This window comes from Notolepis coatsorum (assembly GCF_963971535.1).
Source record: "Notolepis coatsorum genome assembly, chromosome: 1".
In the NCBI taxonomy this organism is placed as follows: Eukaryota; Metazoa; Chordata; class Actinopteri; order Aulopiformes; family Paralepididae; genus Notolepis; species Notolepis coatsorum.
The window spans coordinates 79,365,812-79,386,968 of NC_140165.1; the positions used below are offsets into that span (position 1 = coordinate 79,365,812).

The 21,157-nt window shown below is 40.8% G+C and overlaps 1 protein-coding gene across 1 annotated transcript in view; it reads left to right on the top strand.

Annotated features, from left to right (window-relative positions):
* The first annotated feature begins 14,242 nt into the window (after window positions 1–14,242).
* Window positions 14,243–21,157, top strand: part of otud4 (OTU deubiquitinase 4) — a 138,068-nt gene continuing 131,153 nt past the window's right edge. The window contains exons 1-2 of the mRNA XM_084334900.1: window positions 14,243–14,653; window positions 17,401–17,484. Of these exons, the coding sequence (XP_084191026.1) occupies window positions 14,501–14,653; window positions 17,401–17,484 (237 nt within the window). The 5' untranslated portion in view covers window positions 14,243–14,500. The remainder of the gene's footprint in view (window positions 14,654–17,400; window positions 17,485–21,157) is intronic.

Here is a 21,157-nt window from a genome sequence, read left to right on the forward strand (position 1 = left end):
ATTACCTACCTGGGTTCCATCCTAGAGGCTAATCTTTCCTGTGACAAAATGGCATCCAATGTAATAAAAAAAGTCAACCAACGAACGCGTTTCTTGTACCGGATCTCCTCTCTGGTAAACAAGAATACCCTGAAGACTCTACACAGTAAAATTCGCAGTGTCAAATTAACACTTAAAGAGTCGAATTTAACACTATTCCAGAGTGTATATGACTCCAACTACGAATAGTGTTAAATCGACTCTTGCTCCTGTGTTACATTTTTTGAGTTAAATTAACTCTAAATAGAGTACAAATTTAACACTCGCTTACACTGTATGGTGTTATTTAAATCGACTCTTGCTCCCGTGTTAAATTTTTTGAGTTAAATTAACTCTAATAGAGTACAAATTTAACACTCGCTTACACTGTATGGTGTTATTTAAACTTAACACTATAGGTTTAATAACACTTGAGAGTGTAATTATTATTCTCAGAAGTGTTGATAATTTACTCTTATGTGATAACAAATTAACTCTGATTGAGTTGAATTCCAATGCTCATTAACACTGCATTGAGTTATTAAAAGTTAACACTGAGGTCAAATAACTCTGCTGAAGTGTTGCCATTACACAGTACTGTGTTGATAATTTACTCACTAGTAGTGAAAAAACAGCTCTGCAAATAACACCCATTAACACTGCACAGTGTCAATGAAACCGGACACTATATTGGTGAAAATAAACCTCACTGGTGTTAATTTTACACTTAATTTACTCTTGTGAAATTGCATTTACATACAATATACATTAAAAAATCACAAGTTACCACAAAATGATTTCAACAATTTTATTGTTGGTCAGGTCAGGCAGGGTCAGGCAGGCTTATAAAAAAATAAAACATAAATATACATTGACCTCAGCAGGTCTGCATAAAGTGCAATATGGAACAATATACTTCACAGCTGATTTATACAACACCTTTACAACTATATAGGGTTGGGCATCGTTTGGATTTGAACGATTCCGGTTCAGATTTTTTTTGAAAATGTGTACATTTTTTCATACTATTCACATTTTCAGTTGACTTGATACAGTTTAATTTGGTTGCTGTACTGCAACTATGGTATTAATTAACAAAGTAAAAAAAAATAAAAAATTAAGAATCGAAATGCAAATATGTTACTTCCGGTTCCAGAACCGGATGTTAGGAACCGGTTGCTATTAGAACCGGTTTTCGGTACCCAACCCTATTTACAACTCCGTCTGGATGCAGTAATAAAACAATCACATTAGCAGGTCTGCATAAAGTGGCAATATGGAACAATATACTTTGAGCAATCTGTCGTTCGATAATTCATTTGAATATCAAATGGTTTAAAGTAACACAGCTGATTTATATCCAAGACCTTTACAACTCCGTCTGGATGCAGTCTGACCTTAAAGGCATGGTAATGGTCATCAAAACACATGGTTTCCATCAGTTTTCCACAGAGCAATACACTGTCATCTTTCACAGCAATAGTCTTGATCTTACAAAACACAGGCATCTCAAATGCTACCTCAGTACAGATAATCAAGTCACAGCGGTACTCTGTACCATGATGTTTTATCCACTTGGCAGAAAAAACACTGGTTACATCTCCAAATAAGGAAGCAATCTCTGGACCTTCTTTGAGCTCAACAAGTGCCACCATCTTTCCTGGACCTATGGTTAATCTTTCTTTGGTAAAGGACTCCCGATACATTGCCATACAACTTTGGTGCTTTTGGGCTAATGTCTTTGTAATGTTTTTAAAGCTTTTTAATTGTCTCTTAAAGAAGTTATGTTTAGCTTCATAACGCATGCACCACATGTGCAGAATTGGGCCAATGTTCCTTATATTACGAGGGTAATGTATCATGAAGTGATGCTTTGGCAATAGGTTGCTTCTAGGAAATAACTGCTTGAAGAGCCGATGATGATCAGTGATTACATGTTTGAGATAAATGGTCATGCCATATGACAGGACTGGTGAAAATACAATGTTAACAATCTGTAGAAGCAAAAGCAGAAGATGCCAGTACTTATCATCAGTCTGTATTAAATCACCAAATATCAGAGGCATATTGCGCAACAAGCACCAAGACTGTGTGGCATTCAACCCCAAATCCTTACTTTCATCCAACAACTTGACTCTTGGCGGACGGTTTCGCTGCTGATTGTAACCATAGTCAAAAGCATGTATTCTGCCAGCCAGTTGTTCAGCATTTAGAAGTTTCTCCTGAAGAATGTACTTGAGAATAAGTTTCACCTCAAACTGAGCAACCCCCTCTAAAATATCATGCATGATATCTACAGAGAAGTTTGTGGCTGTGTTGAAATACTCAAGTGAATTCAACAGACAACTGCGTTTCACGCCATATATATGAGGTAGCGTTGGATCTGTCTGTATAGTTTGACAGTGTTGTGCGTGCATCTCAACAGTTCTTAGTACAACAGCCGGATCATCTTCACAGAATACAGTCTGAAAACGAGCTTTCTCAAGGAGACAGAAACGACAGCAATACCGAGCCCCAAATGACTCCACAAACCCAAACAGACCATGCAAGCCAAGGTTATCCCCAGTGACCTGAACTATGGTACCACGAATTACGTGTCTAAACATGGGAATTTTAAGTCCCTCTGTCTCCAGTACTTTCAGATCATTGACAAGTGGCTCAAGTATCAAATTGAAATCATAACGCTTAATGTCCTGTGCATGGAAAAGAGCACACAAATGAATATTAATCAAAGAGGAATTATAGATTGGGGGGAAATTTCTTAATGTAAAGTATACACCACCTAATTTATGTATACCCTTTTTAGAGCCCAATGGATTTGCAGTTTCAAAGTCATCATAAAAAAGTTGAATTTGAAAGGAATCTTTTTCTACTGAAAACAGGGGACTTTCTTTCAAATAGGTGGCATCTCTCAAGTCTGCATACACACCTTCCTTAGTCATGTGCCTGGGCTTTAACATGTCTGCAAGTTCTGGGTTTTTAAAAATGCTCTTCAGCGTTTCCAAAATGGGAACATATGCAAACTTATCAGTTACAATGACCTGGTCATATGTCCCAGTAGTTTTGTTTCTTCTGCTGTCAAATCTTGTGCCAAGCACCTTTTCAACGGGTTCAACTTTTCCCCATTTCTCTTTGAAGTGTTTGTTTATTTTTGCCTCAGAATTTAAGTGTGTGAATGGGTTTTCCAACTTTTGGAATGACTGTTCTAAGCTGTTCTTATTTTCTGTGTCCTGTGGAGATAAGCACTGTAGAGCTGCATCTTTAGCGTGACTATGAATCTCAGAAATCACTTCTTCCATGGTTGAGACAAAACTTTTTACAGTAGACTGACTGGTTCCAGCAGCCTTGAGTTGTGCAACAGCAGTTGCACACATATCGAGAGTGCTCCTATTAGAGTTTCTGAACAGTCCACATGTGGCCGTCGCATCGACATCAGATGTTGTGGCGGTCTCATCTACATTAGCGATCACCGCCTCTCCTACACTGTTTACATTAACATCAGTGTCAACCTCTTGGTCAATATACTCAGTGTGTTTGTTGTCTAAATGTTTCCTAAAACCTGAAAACGTACCAAACCTATAGCCACATCCAGTCTGAGCACATTTAAGGCGAAGCTTTTTTCCTTGAACGTAACCGTGAACTATTCGCAAATGCCTAACAAGCCTATTTGTACAACCTAACTCCTTCCGACAATCAAAACACTTCATGGCGGAGGAGAAGCCTCATGCACTAATGAAGCAACCTCGCCCTAACTTCAGCAACACGAGGACTCTCCTTGACTTTCCCAACATCAATACTATACACAGTGGTCTGGAGGAACGTGTACATGTTGCGCAGCATGGTGTTGTATGCTGTGCCAAACACATAATGTGCCTTAAAGAGTTCATCTAAAGCACCAAGAGAAGAGATTGACTTGCAAGGTATGGCCTTCTTGTCAAGAATGATGTAGAACCGGTGGATCGCATTCTTCTTCACTCCAACAGCCAGGAGATAGGGTTGATTGCTGGTAGTGATGGCATCAAGATGCTCTTGGATGCTTGTTCCAGTCTGAGAAGACAAACACACATGGAGAAACAATTAGAATTACATGATTGTGGCGGCTGGGTGGCGCAGCAGTCACGAAAGGGGCTAAGAATTGGCATAACGACTAACATTGGAATGGGAGAAAAACAGAGAAAAAGGAGGGGGGGAATATAAAAAATAATAATAATAATAATTACATGATTGTAGCATTATAATTATAAATTTGTACATTAGGAGAAAATACCAACCTTCTTGAAGATCACAAGATGCTGCTCCGCGTTGGACGCCGACACCTTCCCTGGTCTCTTCCGCCCCTGAGCAGAGGGTGGGATCAAGTGCAACAGCAGTAGAATCGATGAGAGGTCACTGTCCCAACCTGTAACGATACAAGTTGGATGTTAAGACACTTGAATTATGTAGACCATAAACAAAATTCAGTCCATCTGCAATGTTAGCAGTATTTTTACAAAATAAGATAAAAGACAGCAGTTCATCACAAGAAGCTCTGCCACTCAAAATATGAATATACAGTACCAGTAAAAAGCTTGGATGCACTCATTCAAGTGAATGGGAAGACACTTTTGACTGGTTGATAATACAAAATGCCTCGTACATTTTTCACAGAAGTTCAGTGAAAAACAACAAGAATGGTTTGCTCAAAAGCAGCTTACCAACGTCAGCATCCACTTCAGTGTCATCCTCAGGAGGATCAGCTATCAGCAGGAGCTCTTGAAGCTCACTGGTGGATGGAAGCCGTCTGCATTGTTGGATGATCTTTTTCTTGTATGTGGTCGGCCACTTTTCCAGAAGCTTGCCCGATACACCTTCTCCAAACATCAGAACGAAATCCTGTTCAACCTGTAGAGGGGTGATTGGGGGACAATTTCAGGATTTCACAGCCAACCAAAGTTAGTGGGTGCTAGTTGAGGTACAATACATCTACAGTCTATCATTCAAGTGTCACAAAATGGTCAAAATAATGGCAGATAATTACCACAGGCCGAAACGTTGTGTTCAAGTATATTAAAACTTGGGAACACTACAGACGGTGTGCAGACTTTTTTTCCACAACATTACAGATCTATTTTGAGTCTAGCACCCGTGACTATACACTTGGGATGTGCGTGAGTCTTTTCTACTAACTATAGATAATTACCAAGCCCTTGACGTCTTGGAAACGTGGAAAGTCAGACAGTATGTTGCTTGACTGCTGGGGGTCGAGGACCTTGTTGTGCCTATAGTCAAATGTCAGTTTCATCTTGTTCTTCACTGTGTCCTCATCAGCTGAATGTTTCATTAGTGAGATCGCTTCCTTGCACTCCTCTTCGCTCAGGGCAGTCTCTGCAACAACATGGGAATCTCGTCTGGCAGTTGGTCCTCCTCCACAAGATGGTTCTCCACAGGATTCTACAGAATATGGGGAAAAACACAAAAAAAAAGAATCTACCAAAGGCCTGATTGATGGAGTTCTGCAGGTACACAGTCATGGCCGTAGCCAGCTATGAGGCCACCGAGGTCAAACTCCCCAACCAAACAAGCACACCATTGATTTAATTGACATATAAATCACACATAAAGATCTAACTATTACTCCTCTCTGAGCATGAATATAAAACAGGTGATCTATTTACTGTGTAAACCTTATGCAATATTCATCATGGATATTTGGATACTTGAAATCTGTATGAACTGAGTAGTTAGTATCAAATGAAATAAGATGGAACAGCTCCATGCATTAATTGCGCATATTTGCTCATTACCAGTATGGTATTGTTTAAATTGTACAGCTTTTTGTGTCTCTGTCTTTGTCTGTCCTTATTTTGTGTACTTTCAGTGAGCCAAGAAGTGGAGAAATATATTAATACTTCAGTAAAATTATTTTTTTTACCAACAACAGGTGACTTTATTATAGATAATGCATTTTGAATGAATAGGTTGGGTTGTATAACTCATTTTGGTATGCATTTAGCCCATTCACCAAATTATAAATGCATAAGAGACCACAGGGCTTTGGTGCACTCTTTAGGCCACTCACCTGTAAGTGCCCCCACGTCCTGTAAATTACTTTGTGAGTGACTGACCTTAAGTTGATCTCTAGATAATAAAGTTTGTATAAAAAAAAAATTACCTCCCTACTTTCTAAACCCTGGCTACGGCCCTGTATACAGTAATCAATAATGCTGCTTGTTTTGTTAATCAACTCGTTGTACTCAAGATATGCATTATTAGTGTTACCTCCAAATGATGATCGTTTGTCTTTAGCAGCGGTTCTCTGAATAGTTTTAATCCTCCAGGCCAAGTATCCACTGCCACTCTGGCCATCATAATAATGCTCCTTGGAGGGTGGAATAAAAACAGACACTTCACATTTAAAAGTGAAAAACAGCATGCTCTGGTAGGATTAAAAATGTATCAATATTGCCACAACCATTACTGTGTGCAACTCACATAGCCATTCTTAGAGTGTGGGTCACTGAGGTAGGGGAATAAGGTCACGATCCCTCTGGCATACTTTTCCTTCAGATGTCTGGGTGGTGAAGTACTGGAAGATTAAGATTAAAGAAGAATGTATTTCTCAGTCATATTCCCTGGATTTCATTTAGATTTCAAATTAATCGGAAAGCTAGATTGAGAACAAACTAAAAACAAGGAGCTAATTACCCATTCTTCTCTGTCAAGTCAGCTGCCAATAGGTTCACCATTTTCCTTCTGTTGTCATCGTGCAAGGACTTGGTTCGATTGTATTCATTTATTATGCGTTCTCCACCAGATTTCTCACGAAGAATGGATTCCACCAACTTGAAGCACAAAAGCACATGCACAAAAAACAATTCAGTGTTAGGAATATACTGTAGACTGCAATTCAAAGTTAAGGTAAAGGATAAGTATCCTTAATATCAGTTTTAACCCTATCTGAGGTCTGTCTAGCATGCTTCTGACTCGTGGAGATGATAATTTGAGAGATCCATCCAATCTCAAGTGAGCTACAATATTCTTACAGGCACGCGACCAGTACAATGGAAAAGATGGGGGCATAACATTGACAGTAAAAAACATGCATTTCTGAGTTGTGAATCACAGGGTGATGCATACATATTACATGTGTGTCAACTCTTACTTGCTTGGCCTCTGTATCCAGCCTATGGCGTTTTCGTGAAGGGTCCTCTGAAATGATGACAGTATCCTGTGATCCTGACGAATCCAGGGATGATGGCTGTGACCCTGACGAATCCAGGGATGATGGTTGGGACCACTCAGATGAGGCTAGCGTGGAGACAGACTGCTCAGATGAGGCTAGCGTGGAGACAGGATAAATAAATAAAAAGATTATACACAGTTTCCTCATAAAGATGTCCCTTATCTAATCGAATGTAAGCTTCACATGACAAATAACTTATTAATTAAATATATATTACAAATGTAATCAAACCTGTGTCATATTTGATGATTAGCACCCCAGTGGATGCATCTCTTGCTACCTCCTCAAAAACATCGTCATCCAATTCGGTCCCCGAACTGTCAAAAACTTTCACACCTTCCGTTACAGCTGGGACACCAAACTTTGCAAATGCTAGAAACGGGCACAAAAGCATAAACAGAAATGTCATTGGATGTATCCAGTGATTTCTAAATCTACTCACTAAATATTCACTTAATCTTGAATAATTGCTGTCTGCAATACAATAGATGAAGCCACAGATCCACCCAGTGGATAACCATTGAGTATCACATTGAGGACAATTTCCCAATGATCCCAATTTCTTACCTGCACTCAGAAACTCGATCAGATTTATTTCTGTAATCCGAACAAACTTTTGGACATCTCCCAGTTGGACTTTCAACAGCATGCTTGCAGCAAGCCTGCAAGAGAGTTACCAACGAGTGGGCAACTTGAACACAGGGAAGTGTGGGAAATTAGTGTCAGGCTGGAATATTCAGTGACTTTGTACTTATTATTTACCTTATTGGGGACATTGATCTAAGTTAAGTTATTATTAAATGTTTTACTTAGATCAATGTCCCCAATAAGGTAAATAATAAGTACAAAGTCACTGAATATTCAAGCCTGACACTAATTTCCCACAGATGCAAACAGACAAAAAAAGGAGAGCTATATAACCCAGGGTTTTTTCCTTGCATTTTCCCTGTGTTTCTTCCATTAAACTCAATCAACCATATTGTATGCATTCTAATGCACTCACTCTCATAACACACCATTTCACAGTACAGATTACTTATATCATTCAAGGGTATTTCCCCGCATTAACATTAGCAAGACACATTTGAAAAAACTCACGAAGGGTATAGGCTGGCTCACGTTCAAGGCCTCCCTCAACGTGAAATGGCGCACGTGCAGTCTTCTTGGCTGTCGCCGAAATCTGTGGACTTAACAAAATAATAACATTGGTCAAATGCCAAATAACTGTTACTTGATTTCATACTGTAGGACACATTTACCTCAGAACATGGCATGCAAATGTTTGTTACTAAGCCAATGTTAGCAGCTTGGTAACAGGGCCTTCCTTGCATTTTCCCTGTGTTTCTTCCATTAAACTCAATCAACCATATTGTATGCATTCTAATGCACTCACTCTCATAACACACCATTTCATAGTACAGATTACTTATATCATTCAAGGGTATTTCCCCGCATTAACATTAGCTAGCAAGACACATTTGAAAAAACTCACGAAGGGCTGGCTCACGTTCAAGGCCTCACTCAATGTGAAATGGCGCACGTGCGTGCACTCTTCTTGGCTGTCGCCGAAATCTGTGGACTTAACAAAATAATAATGTTGGTCAAATGCCAAATAACTGTTAATTGATTTCATACTGTACACACATTTACCTCAGAACATGGCGTGCAAATGTTTGTTAAGCCAATGTATCGCCCTGTGTTTCTTCCAATAAACTCAATCAACCATATTGTATGCATTCTAATGCACTCACTCTCATAACACACCATTTCATAGTACAGATTACTTATATCATTCAAGGGTATTTCCCCGCATTAACATTAGCTAGCAAGACACATTTGAAAAAACTCACGAAGGGCTGGCTCACGTTCAAGGCCTCACTCAATGTGAAATGGCGCACGTGCGTGCACTCTTCTTGGCTGTCGCCGAAATCTGTGGACTTAACAAAATAATAATGTTGGTCAAATGCCAAATAACTGTTAATTGATTTCATACTGTACACACATTTACCTCAGAACATGGCGTGCAAATGTTTGTTAAGCCAATGTATCGCCCTGTGTTTCTTCCAATAAACTCAATCAACCATATTGTATGCATTCTAATGCACTCACTCTCATAACACACCATTTCATAGTACAGATTACTTATATCATTCAAGGGTATTTCCCCGCATTAACATTAGCTAGCAAGACACATTTGAAAAAACTCACGAAGGGCTGGCTCACGTTCAAGGCCTCACTCAATGTGAAATGGCGCACGTGCGTGCACTCTTCTTGGCTGTCGCCGAAATCTGTGGACTTAACAAAATAATAATGTTGGTCAAATGCCAAATAACTGTTAATTGATTTCATACTGTACACACATTTACCTCAGAACATGGCGTGCAAATGTTTGTTAAGCCAATGTATCGCCCTGTGTTTCTTCCAATAAACTCAATCAACCATATTGTATGCATTCTAATGCACTCACTCTCATAACACACCATTTCATAGTACAGATTACTTATATCATTCAAGGGTATTTCCCCGCATTAACATTAGCTAGCAAGACACATTTGAAAAAACTCACGAAGGGCTGGCTCACGTTCAAGGCCTCACTCAATGTGAAATGGCGCACGTGTGTGCACTCTTCTTGGCTGTCGCCGAAATCTGTGGACTTAACAAAATAATAATGTTGGTCAAATGCCAAATAACTGTTAATTGATTTCATACTGTACACACATTTACCTCAGAACATGGCGTGCAAATGTTTGTTAAGCCAATGTATCGCCCTGTGTTTCTTCCAATAAACTCAATCAACCATATTGTATGCATTCTAATGCACTCACTCTCATAACACACCATTTCATAGTACAGATTACTTATATCATTCAAGGGTATTTCCCCGCATTAACATTAGCTAGCAAGACACATTTGAAAAAACTCACGAAGGGCTGGCTCACGTTCAAGGCCTCACTCAATGTGAAATGGCGCACGTGCGTGCACTCTTCTTGGCTGTCGCCGAAATCTGTGGACTTAACAAAATAATAATGTTGGTCAAATGCCAAATAACTGTTAATTGATTTCATACTGTACACACATTTACCTCAGAACATGGCGTGCAAATGTTTGTTAAGCCAATGTATCGCCCTGTGTTTCTTCCAATAAACTCAATCAACCATATTGTATGCATTCTAATGCACTCACTCTCATAACACACCATTTCATAGTACAGATTACTTATATCATTCAAGGGTATTTCCCCGCATTAACATTAGCTAGCAAGACACATTTGAAAAAACTCACTAAGGGCTGGCTCACGTTCAAGGCCTCACTCAATGTGAAATGGCGCACGTGCGTGCACTCTTCTTGGCTGTCGCCGAAATCTGTGGACTTAACAAAATAATAATGTTGGTCAAATGCCAAATAACTGTTAATTGATTTCATACTGTACACACATTTACCTCAGAACATGGCGTGCAAATGTTTGTTACTATAAGCCAATGTATCGCCATGTGTTTTTATCGATCTTTTTTTCCAAACGATACAATTCACAATCACCCCTCCACATTGTATTTAACAACATTAACATTACCTCTTGCAAGTTGCTGGAAGCCAATAGCTACCGAATTAATTAATTAATATGTGATTAGGAGAAACTTACCTGCCGAGTTACCTCTGCCGCGACGTGAAGAAAATGGCGTGTCTTGGACGTTCTTCAAGAGAAGGAGATGGGCGGAGCTTCCCAGAGTAGTGATGACACCAGCCAATTAACTACGAAATATTTCACCAACACTGTCTGCATTTTACTCAAACTGTTGTTGTAATAACTCTGAAAGAGTCAATGTACTTTGACACTGCATATTTGACACTGCGAATTTTACTGTGTAGCAGGAGCACTCATTCAAGGGTACTACGACTATGCTTGCACCTCATGGTACCAAAGCACCTCAAAGGCACTAAAAAACAAATTACAAACATCTCAAAACAAGCTAGTCAGACTACTACTTGACCTGACTCCTAGAACCCACCTCACCCCTGCCCACTTTGACAACCTAGGATGGCTTAGAGTAGACGACAGAGTACAGCAACTTGCAATGGGCCTGGTCTACAAGATACACTACGCGACCAAGGTACCCATGTACATGTCAAAATACTTCCCAAAGGTCAGTGAATACCACGATCACAACACCAGAGGGAGCTCCACAAATCATGTAAAACCCAGATTCGGCTCAAAAAAGGGACTAAACACGTTTCGCAATTATGCCACATCAATGTGGAACGCCCTACCTAAAGCTGTAAAGGAATGTGAATCACTACCCACTTTCAAAAACACTCTCAAAAAACACCTACGTGAGACTGCAATTCGAAACTGGCCCCTACAAATGTCCTAACCTAGTTGTACAGTAAATGACCAAGTAAGGCTTTGTCAGTATTCCAATGTACAGTGTAAAATGTGTGTGTGTCCCCTACCCAACCCCCCCACCCCCCCCCCCACCTCCAATGTACAGCCCTCACCCAACCCACCCAACCCCACCCCACCCATCCAACCTCCTCCAATGTACAGTTTCTACGCCAAATGTATATACACTCCTTTTCTGGACACTTTTGTATCACAAACAGTACTGTATTTGCAAATCTGATATGTCATAAATGTAGCAGTACTGTCTATCTGTATGTCATGTATGTCATATATGTTATGATGAATTGAAAATGGGGGACCCTGATGTAAACAAGACGAAAGTCTTTCTCTGGTCTGCATCCCCTTAACAATTGTATGTATTGAGCTTTATACAACGGCATGCAAATTTCTCTATTCTGATTGGCTGAAACAGTCATTTTACACGTCTTTATTGGCAACAATCCACGCTGCTGGCCCAGGACCCGCCCACAACCGACCCACATCACATCACTCCGCCGGATCACAAGAAGGTGGCCAATAATATTTACAAATGGATATGTTAATGGCGACTAAACGACTAAATATGAAGCGATTCTGTCAAGGGGAATGTGTTAGCCCTTTAAACAATGTTGGATGATGTAATTGATGGGTCTTGAGGCAATCTAGAACAAAAGAAAAATCGCGGTTTGATTGATAGATTAATTGATTGATTTAAATTTCTACTTCCTTCTTGCTACTGACTGCAGCGTTCTCTCTCACTGTCCGACGCTGGCGTACCCACAAACACACACACACACATACACACACACACACACACACACACACACACACACACACATACACACACACACGCACACACACACTGTGACACACACACACACACACACACGCGCACACACACACACACACACTCCTGTCTGCAACAGCGGGGGAGTCAGACTGAGAGAGAAGCAGCGCTGTTTTAAGTGAGCATGGTCTATTGAATTGATTGATTGGTTGATTGCTAATTTTATTACTGTACCCCTGGTTTCCAACTGGTTAAGTTTAGGCTAAAAGAAATAAATAAAAAAATAGGGCGAAGAAAACGTTTTTTTCCTATGCATTCCCTTAACAATTGTGTGTATTGAGCCGTACTGTATTGTACCCATTCTGCATCTGGTAATACAATTTTCAATCAATCATTCCAATAATACACAGTTGGATGTGTTAGTTGGTTGGATGCACTTCAAGCTGCTTCCACATGAGGCAACTTCTCTCAATCATTCCAATAATACACAGTTGGATGTGTTAGTTTGGTTGGATGCACTTCAAGCTGCTTCCACATGGAGTTGTGGGAACTACTTTTTCTGGCGGATGGTTTTTTCAATAAATCTTCGATTAATGTGTGTTTATTGTATAGAAATAAGGTTGGATGAATCTGGCAGTTGTATAAAAGCTTTACACCACGTGCAGTCGTGATTTGTGACCAATAAACCATGCCTAGGGGGGTCTAACGACCCTCGGCTGCGCCTCGGGCCTAACAACCACCCCTAGGCATGGTTTATTGGTCACAAACCACTCCTGCGTGTGATGTAATGCTTAAGTACTGTACTGTACCCATTCTGCAATCTGTTAATAAACGTTTCAATCAATTCAATCAATCAATCAACTATTTTCTCAGAGCTAAACCAAGTTTCGGATATTGCTATGATATTGAAAGGTTTATGGAATTGCTCCAAATATTCTTTAATGTTTTGATGGTTAGCATATAAGCTTCTGCTGTTGAAGTTTTAAACAATATAAAACTCAAAAGTATTATTATAATTCTTCTTATAATATTGAAACATAGCAGCAAATAACTCAGTAGTGCAATAATGAAGGCATCCTCTCATGTTATTTAGACTTCATATCAATAGGGTTTAGCTTTGTCAACAACACAGGGAAGTTCTACAAACAGGCCAGAGGATTTACATACTGTATGAGTAAAATATATACTTTATAGATTTCTCTTTTCTTTTTTGCTCACATAATATCTTAATATAAAACTCGAGCTCTGCCCCTCTGTGTTCACATAACTTTCCCAAAACTGACTTGTAATCTAAGTTGCCTAAACCAGTTTGTCAATTTTAAAAGCTCAGAGGACGGAACAGGTTTATTTGTTTATATTTTTTTATTGATAAGGAGATAGGGAAAGATAGAAAAGGATAGATGGAGCAGGCGGTCGGGTGGCATAGCGGAGATTATAGGCCCTGTGTAGTACCCAAATCAGCCATTGGGTGGGTGGCGCTAAGATGGCGGCGGACCCGCCCTGGCGGCGGTCTCGTGACCCAAATGAGCCATTGGGTGGGTGGCGCTCAGAGGCGGAGGTCTCGTGACGGTCTCGTGACCCAAATCAGCCATTGGGAGAGCGCGGGGTCTGAGAGCGCTGCTCTGCGGCTCTGCAGTTGCATGCTTCTCCTGTGCTCCGGCGGTTACATCGAACGCACCTCGTGTCAGCCCGGATGGGGGCGTGTCGCTACTAGCAGGGGGCGTGTCGCTACTAGCATGGGGGCGTGTCGCTACTAGCATGGCCGCGTTAGCAGCATAGCAACCACCGCAAGTTACTCCGCTACTTGCCTACTTTCACTTTGTGCAGTCAGGGCGCAGGGAGGAAGACAGCAACTTCTCCCGACAGGACGCCTCTCAGGAAACCGGAACGAGTCTCTCGTGTGGCTGCGTGTAGCTCTCAGCTAGTTAGCTAGTTTAATAGTTCAACTAGAGTCGTTATTAATAATAATAACTAGATGCGTGTAGCTAAAGTTTGGACCGTTAACCGTCAAACAAACACACACAGTTAGTTAGTCAGTGAGCTAACGTTAGTTAGCCCGCCAGCCCCGATGCTACGGGGCTGCTGCTGAAGTATCATGGATGGGAACGGAAACAACGCACAGACGACGACGAACAGCGACGAACGAGGGACGGAGAGATGCATGGACGACTACTTGAAGTCCATCGGGCTGCATCGGAAGAAGATCGCCAAGGACGGCTCCTGTTTGTTCCGAGCTGTCGCGGAACAGGTAACGTCGGTGTAACGGTGCAGAAGAAGTCGCTGCTGCTAATGTTAGCCCCCCACCCCCCCTGGCTAGCTGGTTAGCATGTCAGTTAGCTAACAACATCAACATACCTGCTCTCTGTCACACGTGTCGTGCAGCCAACAGGGTCTCTAAATTGAAAATGGGGGACCCTGATGTAAACAAGACGAAAGTCTTTCTCTGGTCTGCATCCCCTTAACAATTGTATGTATCGAGCTGTACTGTACCCATTCTGCACCTGTTAATAACGTTTTCAATCAATCAATCAAAGTCTCCATTCCAGTAGTCTGTCTCTAGTCTAGTAGCACGTCTGTCTGCTTTGATTGTCAAATTAAAGTGACATTTCCATTCACACCAGATTGCCCATCTTATTGTTGTTCTCTTTCTCTGTTTTTGTTGGTCTCTTCTTGTTTTTTAATCTCTCCATCTCTGTCTCACTCTAGTCTCTTCTCTCTCTCTGTCTATCTCTCGGTTTCCTCTCTCCGTCTGCCTCCTCTCCCCCTCTCTGTCTTTATGTGTCTTATCTCTTTTCTCTCCATCTCTCTCTCTCGTTATCCCCCTCTATGTATCTCTCCCTCTCCTGATGAATTGAAAATGGGGGACCCTGATGTAAACAAGACGAAAGTCTTTCTCTGGTCTGCATCCCCTTAACAATTGTGTGTATTGAGCTGTACTGTATTGTACCCATTCTGCAATCTGTTAATAAAGTTTTCAATCAATCAATCAATCTCTCTAAGTATCTCTATCTCCATCTCTCTGTGTGTAATGTAATGTATAATGTAATCAAAAAAGTCAACCAACAAACTCGATTCTTGTACCGGATCTCCTCTCTGGTAAACAAGAATACCCTGAAGACTCAGGCAGGAGCACTCATTCAAGGGTACTACGACTATACTTGCACCTCATGCGGTACCAAAGCACCTCAAAGGCGCTAAAAACAAGATTACAAACATCACAAAACAAAATGGTCAGACTACTACTTGACCTAACTCGTAGAACCCACCTCACCCCTGCCCACTTTGACAACCTAGGATGGCTTAGAGTAGACGACAGAGTACAGCAACTTGCAATGGGCCTGGTCTACAAGATACACTACACCACACAGGTACCCATGTACATGTCGAAATACTTCCCAAAGGTCAGTGAATACCACGATCACAACACCAGAGGGAGCTCCACAAATCATGTTCAACCCAGATTCGGCACAAACAATGGACTAAACACATTTCGCAATTATGCCACAACAATGTGGAACGCCCTACCCACAGCTGTAAAAAGATGTGAATCCCTACCCCACATTCAAAACCGCTCTTAAAGAGCACCTACAGGAGGCTGCGATTCGAAACTGGCCACCGTAAATGTCTAAACCCCCCCACCCCCTCCTAAATAGACAGTCTCCTCCCCACTGTATGTATTATATTTTCTCCCCACCGTATGTATATTTCTTCTCCCACCCAGTGTCTCCCCCATCCCTCTCTCTCTCTCTCTGCTAACAATCCTGATTCGATTCTTAAACCTATTTCATTAAAAGGAAGATATTGATGGACATTAGCTATAGTATAGCTCAGCAGCTGTAACAGAATCATTTTATAATTTTTGATTATTTACGTTTTAAGTTAAGTTAAACGACAAAAAAAGCCAGCGGTGGACCGACATAACAAACGCTGTCACTGTTTACTTGTGTAATGACATGGTTCCTTTTCAAACTGTCGATAGAAAGGGCTTTAAAGACATGGTCAAAGCACTGGATCCAAGATACGCGTTACGTTACCTGCCTGCAGACACTTGAGAAAAGGGTTTGCATTTTTCTATTGCAGTTTTGCACAATAAATGTTCTTAAAATACCTCTGTACTATGTGAAATATGTAGTGATGCACGATATATCGGCCGCCGATATAATATCGGCCCATATGGCAGTTTTTTTACAGATCGGTATCGGTCCGATTATTTTTTTATTATTATTTTTACTCTTTTATTTTTTATTTTTACATGTTTTGGCCTTAAATAGTTTCAAAATATCAGTCATTTCTGAAAATAAGTTACAAAAGTTAAAATAAAATGCGTTTTGGAAAATAGCTCTTTATTTGATTATCATAAAAAAGTGTTTTCTATACAGAGATATTGACATCGGTAAATATCGGTATCGACCAGAACAGCAATATTAATATCGGTATCGGCCACAATTTTTACATCGGTGCATAAATATGTCCTAGTAATACAAGAGTACAGTAATAGCTGCCATACCAGTGTTTTACCCCTTCAGAAGCATTTATATAGACATTTTAAGATAAGTTAATATACCGTGATATATACCGTTACCGTCTATGCTTCAAATTATACCGTTATATACATTTTAGACCATACCGTCCAGCCCTACCACCCACCCACCCCCTCCTAATGTACAGTCTCCCCCCCAGCATATGTATATATTCTGTTAGGATCTATGGGTAACAGTAGTACTGTATATTTGCATATCGTATATGTCACAAATGTAACAGTACTATATACCTGTATGTCCCTATGCCATAAATGTTTATGTTGTGTATGTCATAAATGTCACTATGAATTGAAAATGGGGGACCCTGATGTAAACGAGACAAACGTCTTTCTCTGGTCTGCATCTCCTTAACAATTGTGTGTATTGAGCCGTACTGTATTGTACCCATTCTGCAAGCTGTTAAAAAAGTTTTCATTTATTCATTCACTCTATCTCTATGTCTCTCTATCTCTAGGTATTGCACTGTCAGAGTCTTCATATTGATGTTCGTGCCAAATGTGTAGAGTTCCTGAAAAAGAACAAGGAGAGCTATGAGGCGGTAAGTGTGTGTGTGTGTGTGTGGGGGGGGGGGGGGGGGTATATTGGTGTGAGAGTATATTGGTGAGAGAGAGAGACTCAAAGATGCCTTGCAATTTTTAAAGGGCACATGCATTATAAATGGCTTTTTTCTGTGTTTAGCATGGTTTTATAGTAATAGGGGTTAGTATCAATGGGTTTGCGTCTCTAATTACCATATTGACTCATCAGTCTAGTCTCGAGTTCATGAGATCTTCCCTCACTCAACTAAGCTGTTCTGATTTGACCGTTTTGCTGACGTTAATATAGCACTGATTTGCATAACTAACGCCCCCTCTATGGTTGACAGCGACAGCAGAGCGAGTGGAAAATCTTCACTTCCTCAAACAGAGCGAGGCAGATAGTGTAACCCGACACTTCCTCAAACGAGAAAGTGCTTGACTGCGACTCTGCGAGGGAGAGAGATAGAGAGGGGGACCCGTCTTCTCTCACACATGCAGCGTTTACAGTGCTCTGTGTGTCCCTCTCTCCCTCTCCCTTGCAGTCGAGCACCAGCATATCACTGTAATATCTTTGCGCATGCTCCCATGCGCACGCCCGTATTCCGATCTGTACAATAATCAGGCATTAAAGCGTTCCGTCTCCAGACTGATTTCCGTAAATTTTATTGGGGAGATCCGTCCATTTGATTCGCAGTCTGACGGAATTGGCTACCTTGGTATAATATGATTTGTAGATGCATACAGATTTAAACAAAATCGAGCCAATCAGAGGCGCCAAATAGAATTTTTTTTCTATCGCGCCGCGCCAAGCAGAGTCATCACTCAGCGACTCGAGAGACAGGACGCTGCTCGCTCCGCGGTTGCAGCTGGAGGCTATTGGAGTGACATCTGAGAGGTCTGTCCGCCACATGGCGGCTAACAAAATAGTCATGTAAAATACCGTAATTCCTCTAATAGTAACCCCGGCTTGTATTTGTTTCAACTGTAGCGGGTACCAGGCTTGTATTAGGAGGAGGCCTGTATAAGAGGGAGGCCTATATTTCAAATGTTCAAACGGATCATAATGAATAAATCAACATTTTGTGTCAGTTTGAACCCAGTAAAATGTACTGGGTTCATTTATTGAAACCAAGTACTGTATGAAATAGTAAACAGTGCAATTACAGGTGGTCACTGGTCATTTCAACGTTTTCAAAGTGAAATCAAGTAACTAGCTCAGTATGCAGCTCAGTATATTAGTAACCCGGCTTGTATTAGGAGGCCGGCTTATAATTGCTTAGCTCAAGAGCGCACCCGGCCATTAATAGAGACCCGGCTTGTATTTGAGACCCGGTTACTATTGGAGGAATTACGGTAATTAAAAACTCTGGTGTGTTTTGGTTTTACGACAGTCGTCTTTTTTGCAGCCAAGTCGCGCATCAACTCTCCTTGTTTACAGACGTCACAGCCACCACGCTGCTTGCTCTCGCTGCTATACCGATTTAGCTAACGTTAGCTAATAGCGTCGGTTAAATGGAAGGAGTAAGCTGGCCACTAAAAAGAAAAACCACTGCGGTTTTCTCAGACGAAAAGGATGAGCACCACCACCCAACAAAATGGAAGTTAAGTGGAAGTTTGAAGATAGCGGTGTTTCAAGAGACTGGCTAGGCTACTGCGGGCTGTAGAGTGGTGAGTTAACTTGTTCCGTGTGCCGCAAGTATGTCAAAAAGAAAAACAGAAACAACACATTTGTCATTGTCGTGTTAACTGTTACTTCACAGTACAAATACGTGAGTCCCCTGTTGTGGTTGTGAGTCACCTTTATTAGCTTAACTCCGTAGCAACATCACTAGGGATGGGTACCTTTCACATTTGAACCGATACCGGTACCGGTACCTGTGAATCGATACCGGTACCCAACGGTACCTTTTTTCTGTACTTTAGTCTCAAGAAATTGTATTTACCTACCTCAGTCGTGAAAAAAATCCAAACTTCAAATAACTACAATTTCGACAGTTTTCGGCTTGCCATTGCTCCGACTGCTTTGTTGTTGAATCAAGTCAAATCCTAGGTAAGCATATATTGTGCGTGTGAACGTTGACATGAAAAGAAAAAAGGTATAAAAAAAAAGTAAATTTTTTTTTTGGTATCTCACTTGAATCGATACTCGGTAGTACCGACGTGTTTCGGTTCGGTACCTCAAAAGTACCGAATTCGGTACCCATCCTTAAACATCACACAGGTGTATCTGTGTAGACGGTCTCCTCCCCACCGTATATTCTCTCCTCACCGTATGTATCTTTTTTCTACCCCCTCCTAATGTACAGTCTCCTCCCCATCATAATGTATATATTCTCTGTTAGGATCTATGGGTAACATTGATTACTGTATATTTGCATATCATATATGTCACAAATGTAACATTACAATATACCTGACCTGTAGTATGTCCCTACTATGCCATAAATGTCATGATGTCAATGTTGTGTAATGTCATAAATGTCACTATGAATTGAAAATGGGGGACCCTGATGATGTAAACAAGACAAAAGTCTTTCTCTGGTCTGCATCCCCTTAACAATTGTGTCTGTATTGAGCCGTACTGTATTGTACCCATTCTGCAATCTGTTAAATATTGATTGATTGAACATTTTATTAACAGATTGCAGAATGGGTACAATACAGTACAGCTCAATACACACAATTGTTAAGGGGATGCAGACCAGAGAAATACTTTCATCTTGTTTACATCAGGGTCCCCCATTTTCAATTCATCATAACATACACATACAGATAGACAGTACTGCTACATCTATACATTTATGACATACCAGATTTACAAATACAGTATTGTTTGTGATACAAAAATAGTCTAAAAAAGAGAGTATATATACATTTGACGAAGAAACTGTACATTGGAGGAGGTTGGGTAGGTGGGGTGGGGGGACTGTACATTGGAGGTGGTTGGGTAGGCGGGGTGGGGGGGGGGGGGGGGGTAACTGTACATTGGATTATCGACGAAACCTTACTTGGTCCCAAGAAGAGGGTCTCGTGTATTAAATAAAGTTTTCATTCATTCATTCATTCACTCTGGATCTGGTAAATCCAGTAGCAATACACACAATTGTTAACACTATGTGGACCGTCCACGAGTTAACTCGTGATTCGATTCCACCCGTTGAGGACCAGAGCCACGAGTTAACTTGTGGCGAGTTGTTATTGTTTTATTCCATATTTATAACACTATTAACGTCCGCGATCGACATGCAGGACCTACCCACATATTTGATTTTCGAAACATGCAATACCGACCAGATCCGCTTAGGGGCGCCATCGCTCCACTGCAGTATCATTGAGGGCGATTGAAAAAAAAAATCTTTTCACTGTCTGTGGGCGTGTCATATGAGCCTCGGGTTCCAAACGAAGACCCTTCATCTTTGATCCCGTTACCGAACGCATATTTCAGCCTGGAATAATGGATTTATGATTAGTCCGGATGCTACACAGTTTGTTTTATTTCATTCGTATATATACAGCAGAAATGGCGTTTGATATAACGGCGCCAACGTTTAGCCTATTATCTAGCTCCCCAGAAAAAAGACGAGACGAAAGGTGCGATAAACCTTATATTCACGACGCTATAAAATGACAACCAACCGATGGATTTTTATTTTCTTTAAGCCATTATGAAGGCACGGTTTATGCACCTGAATA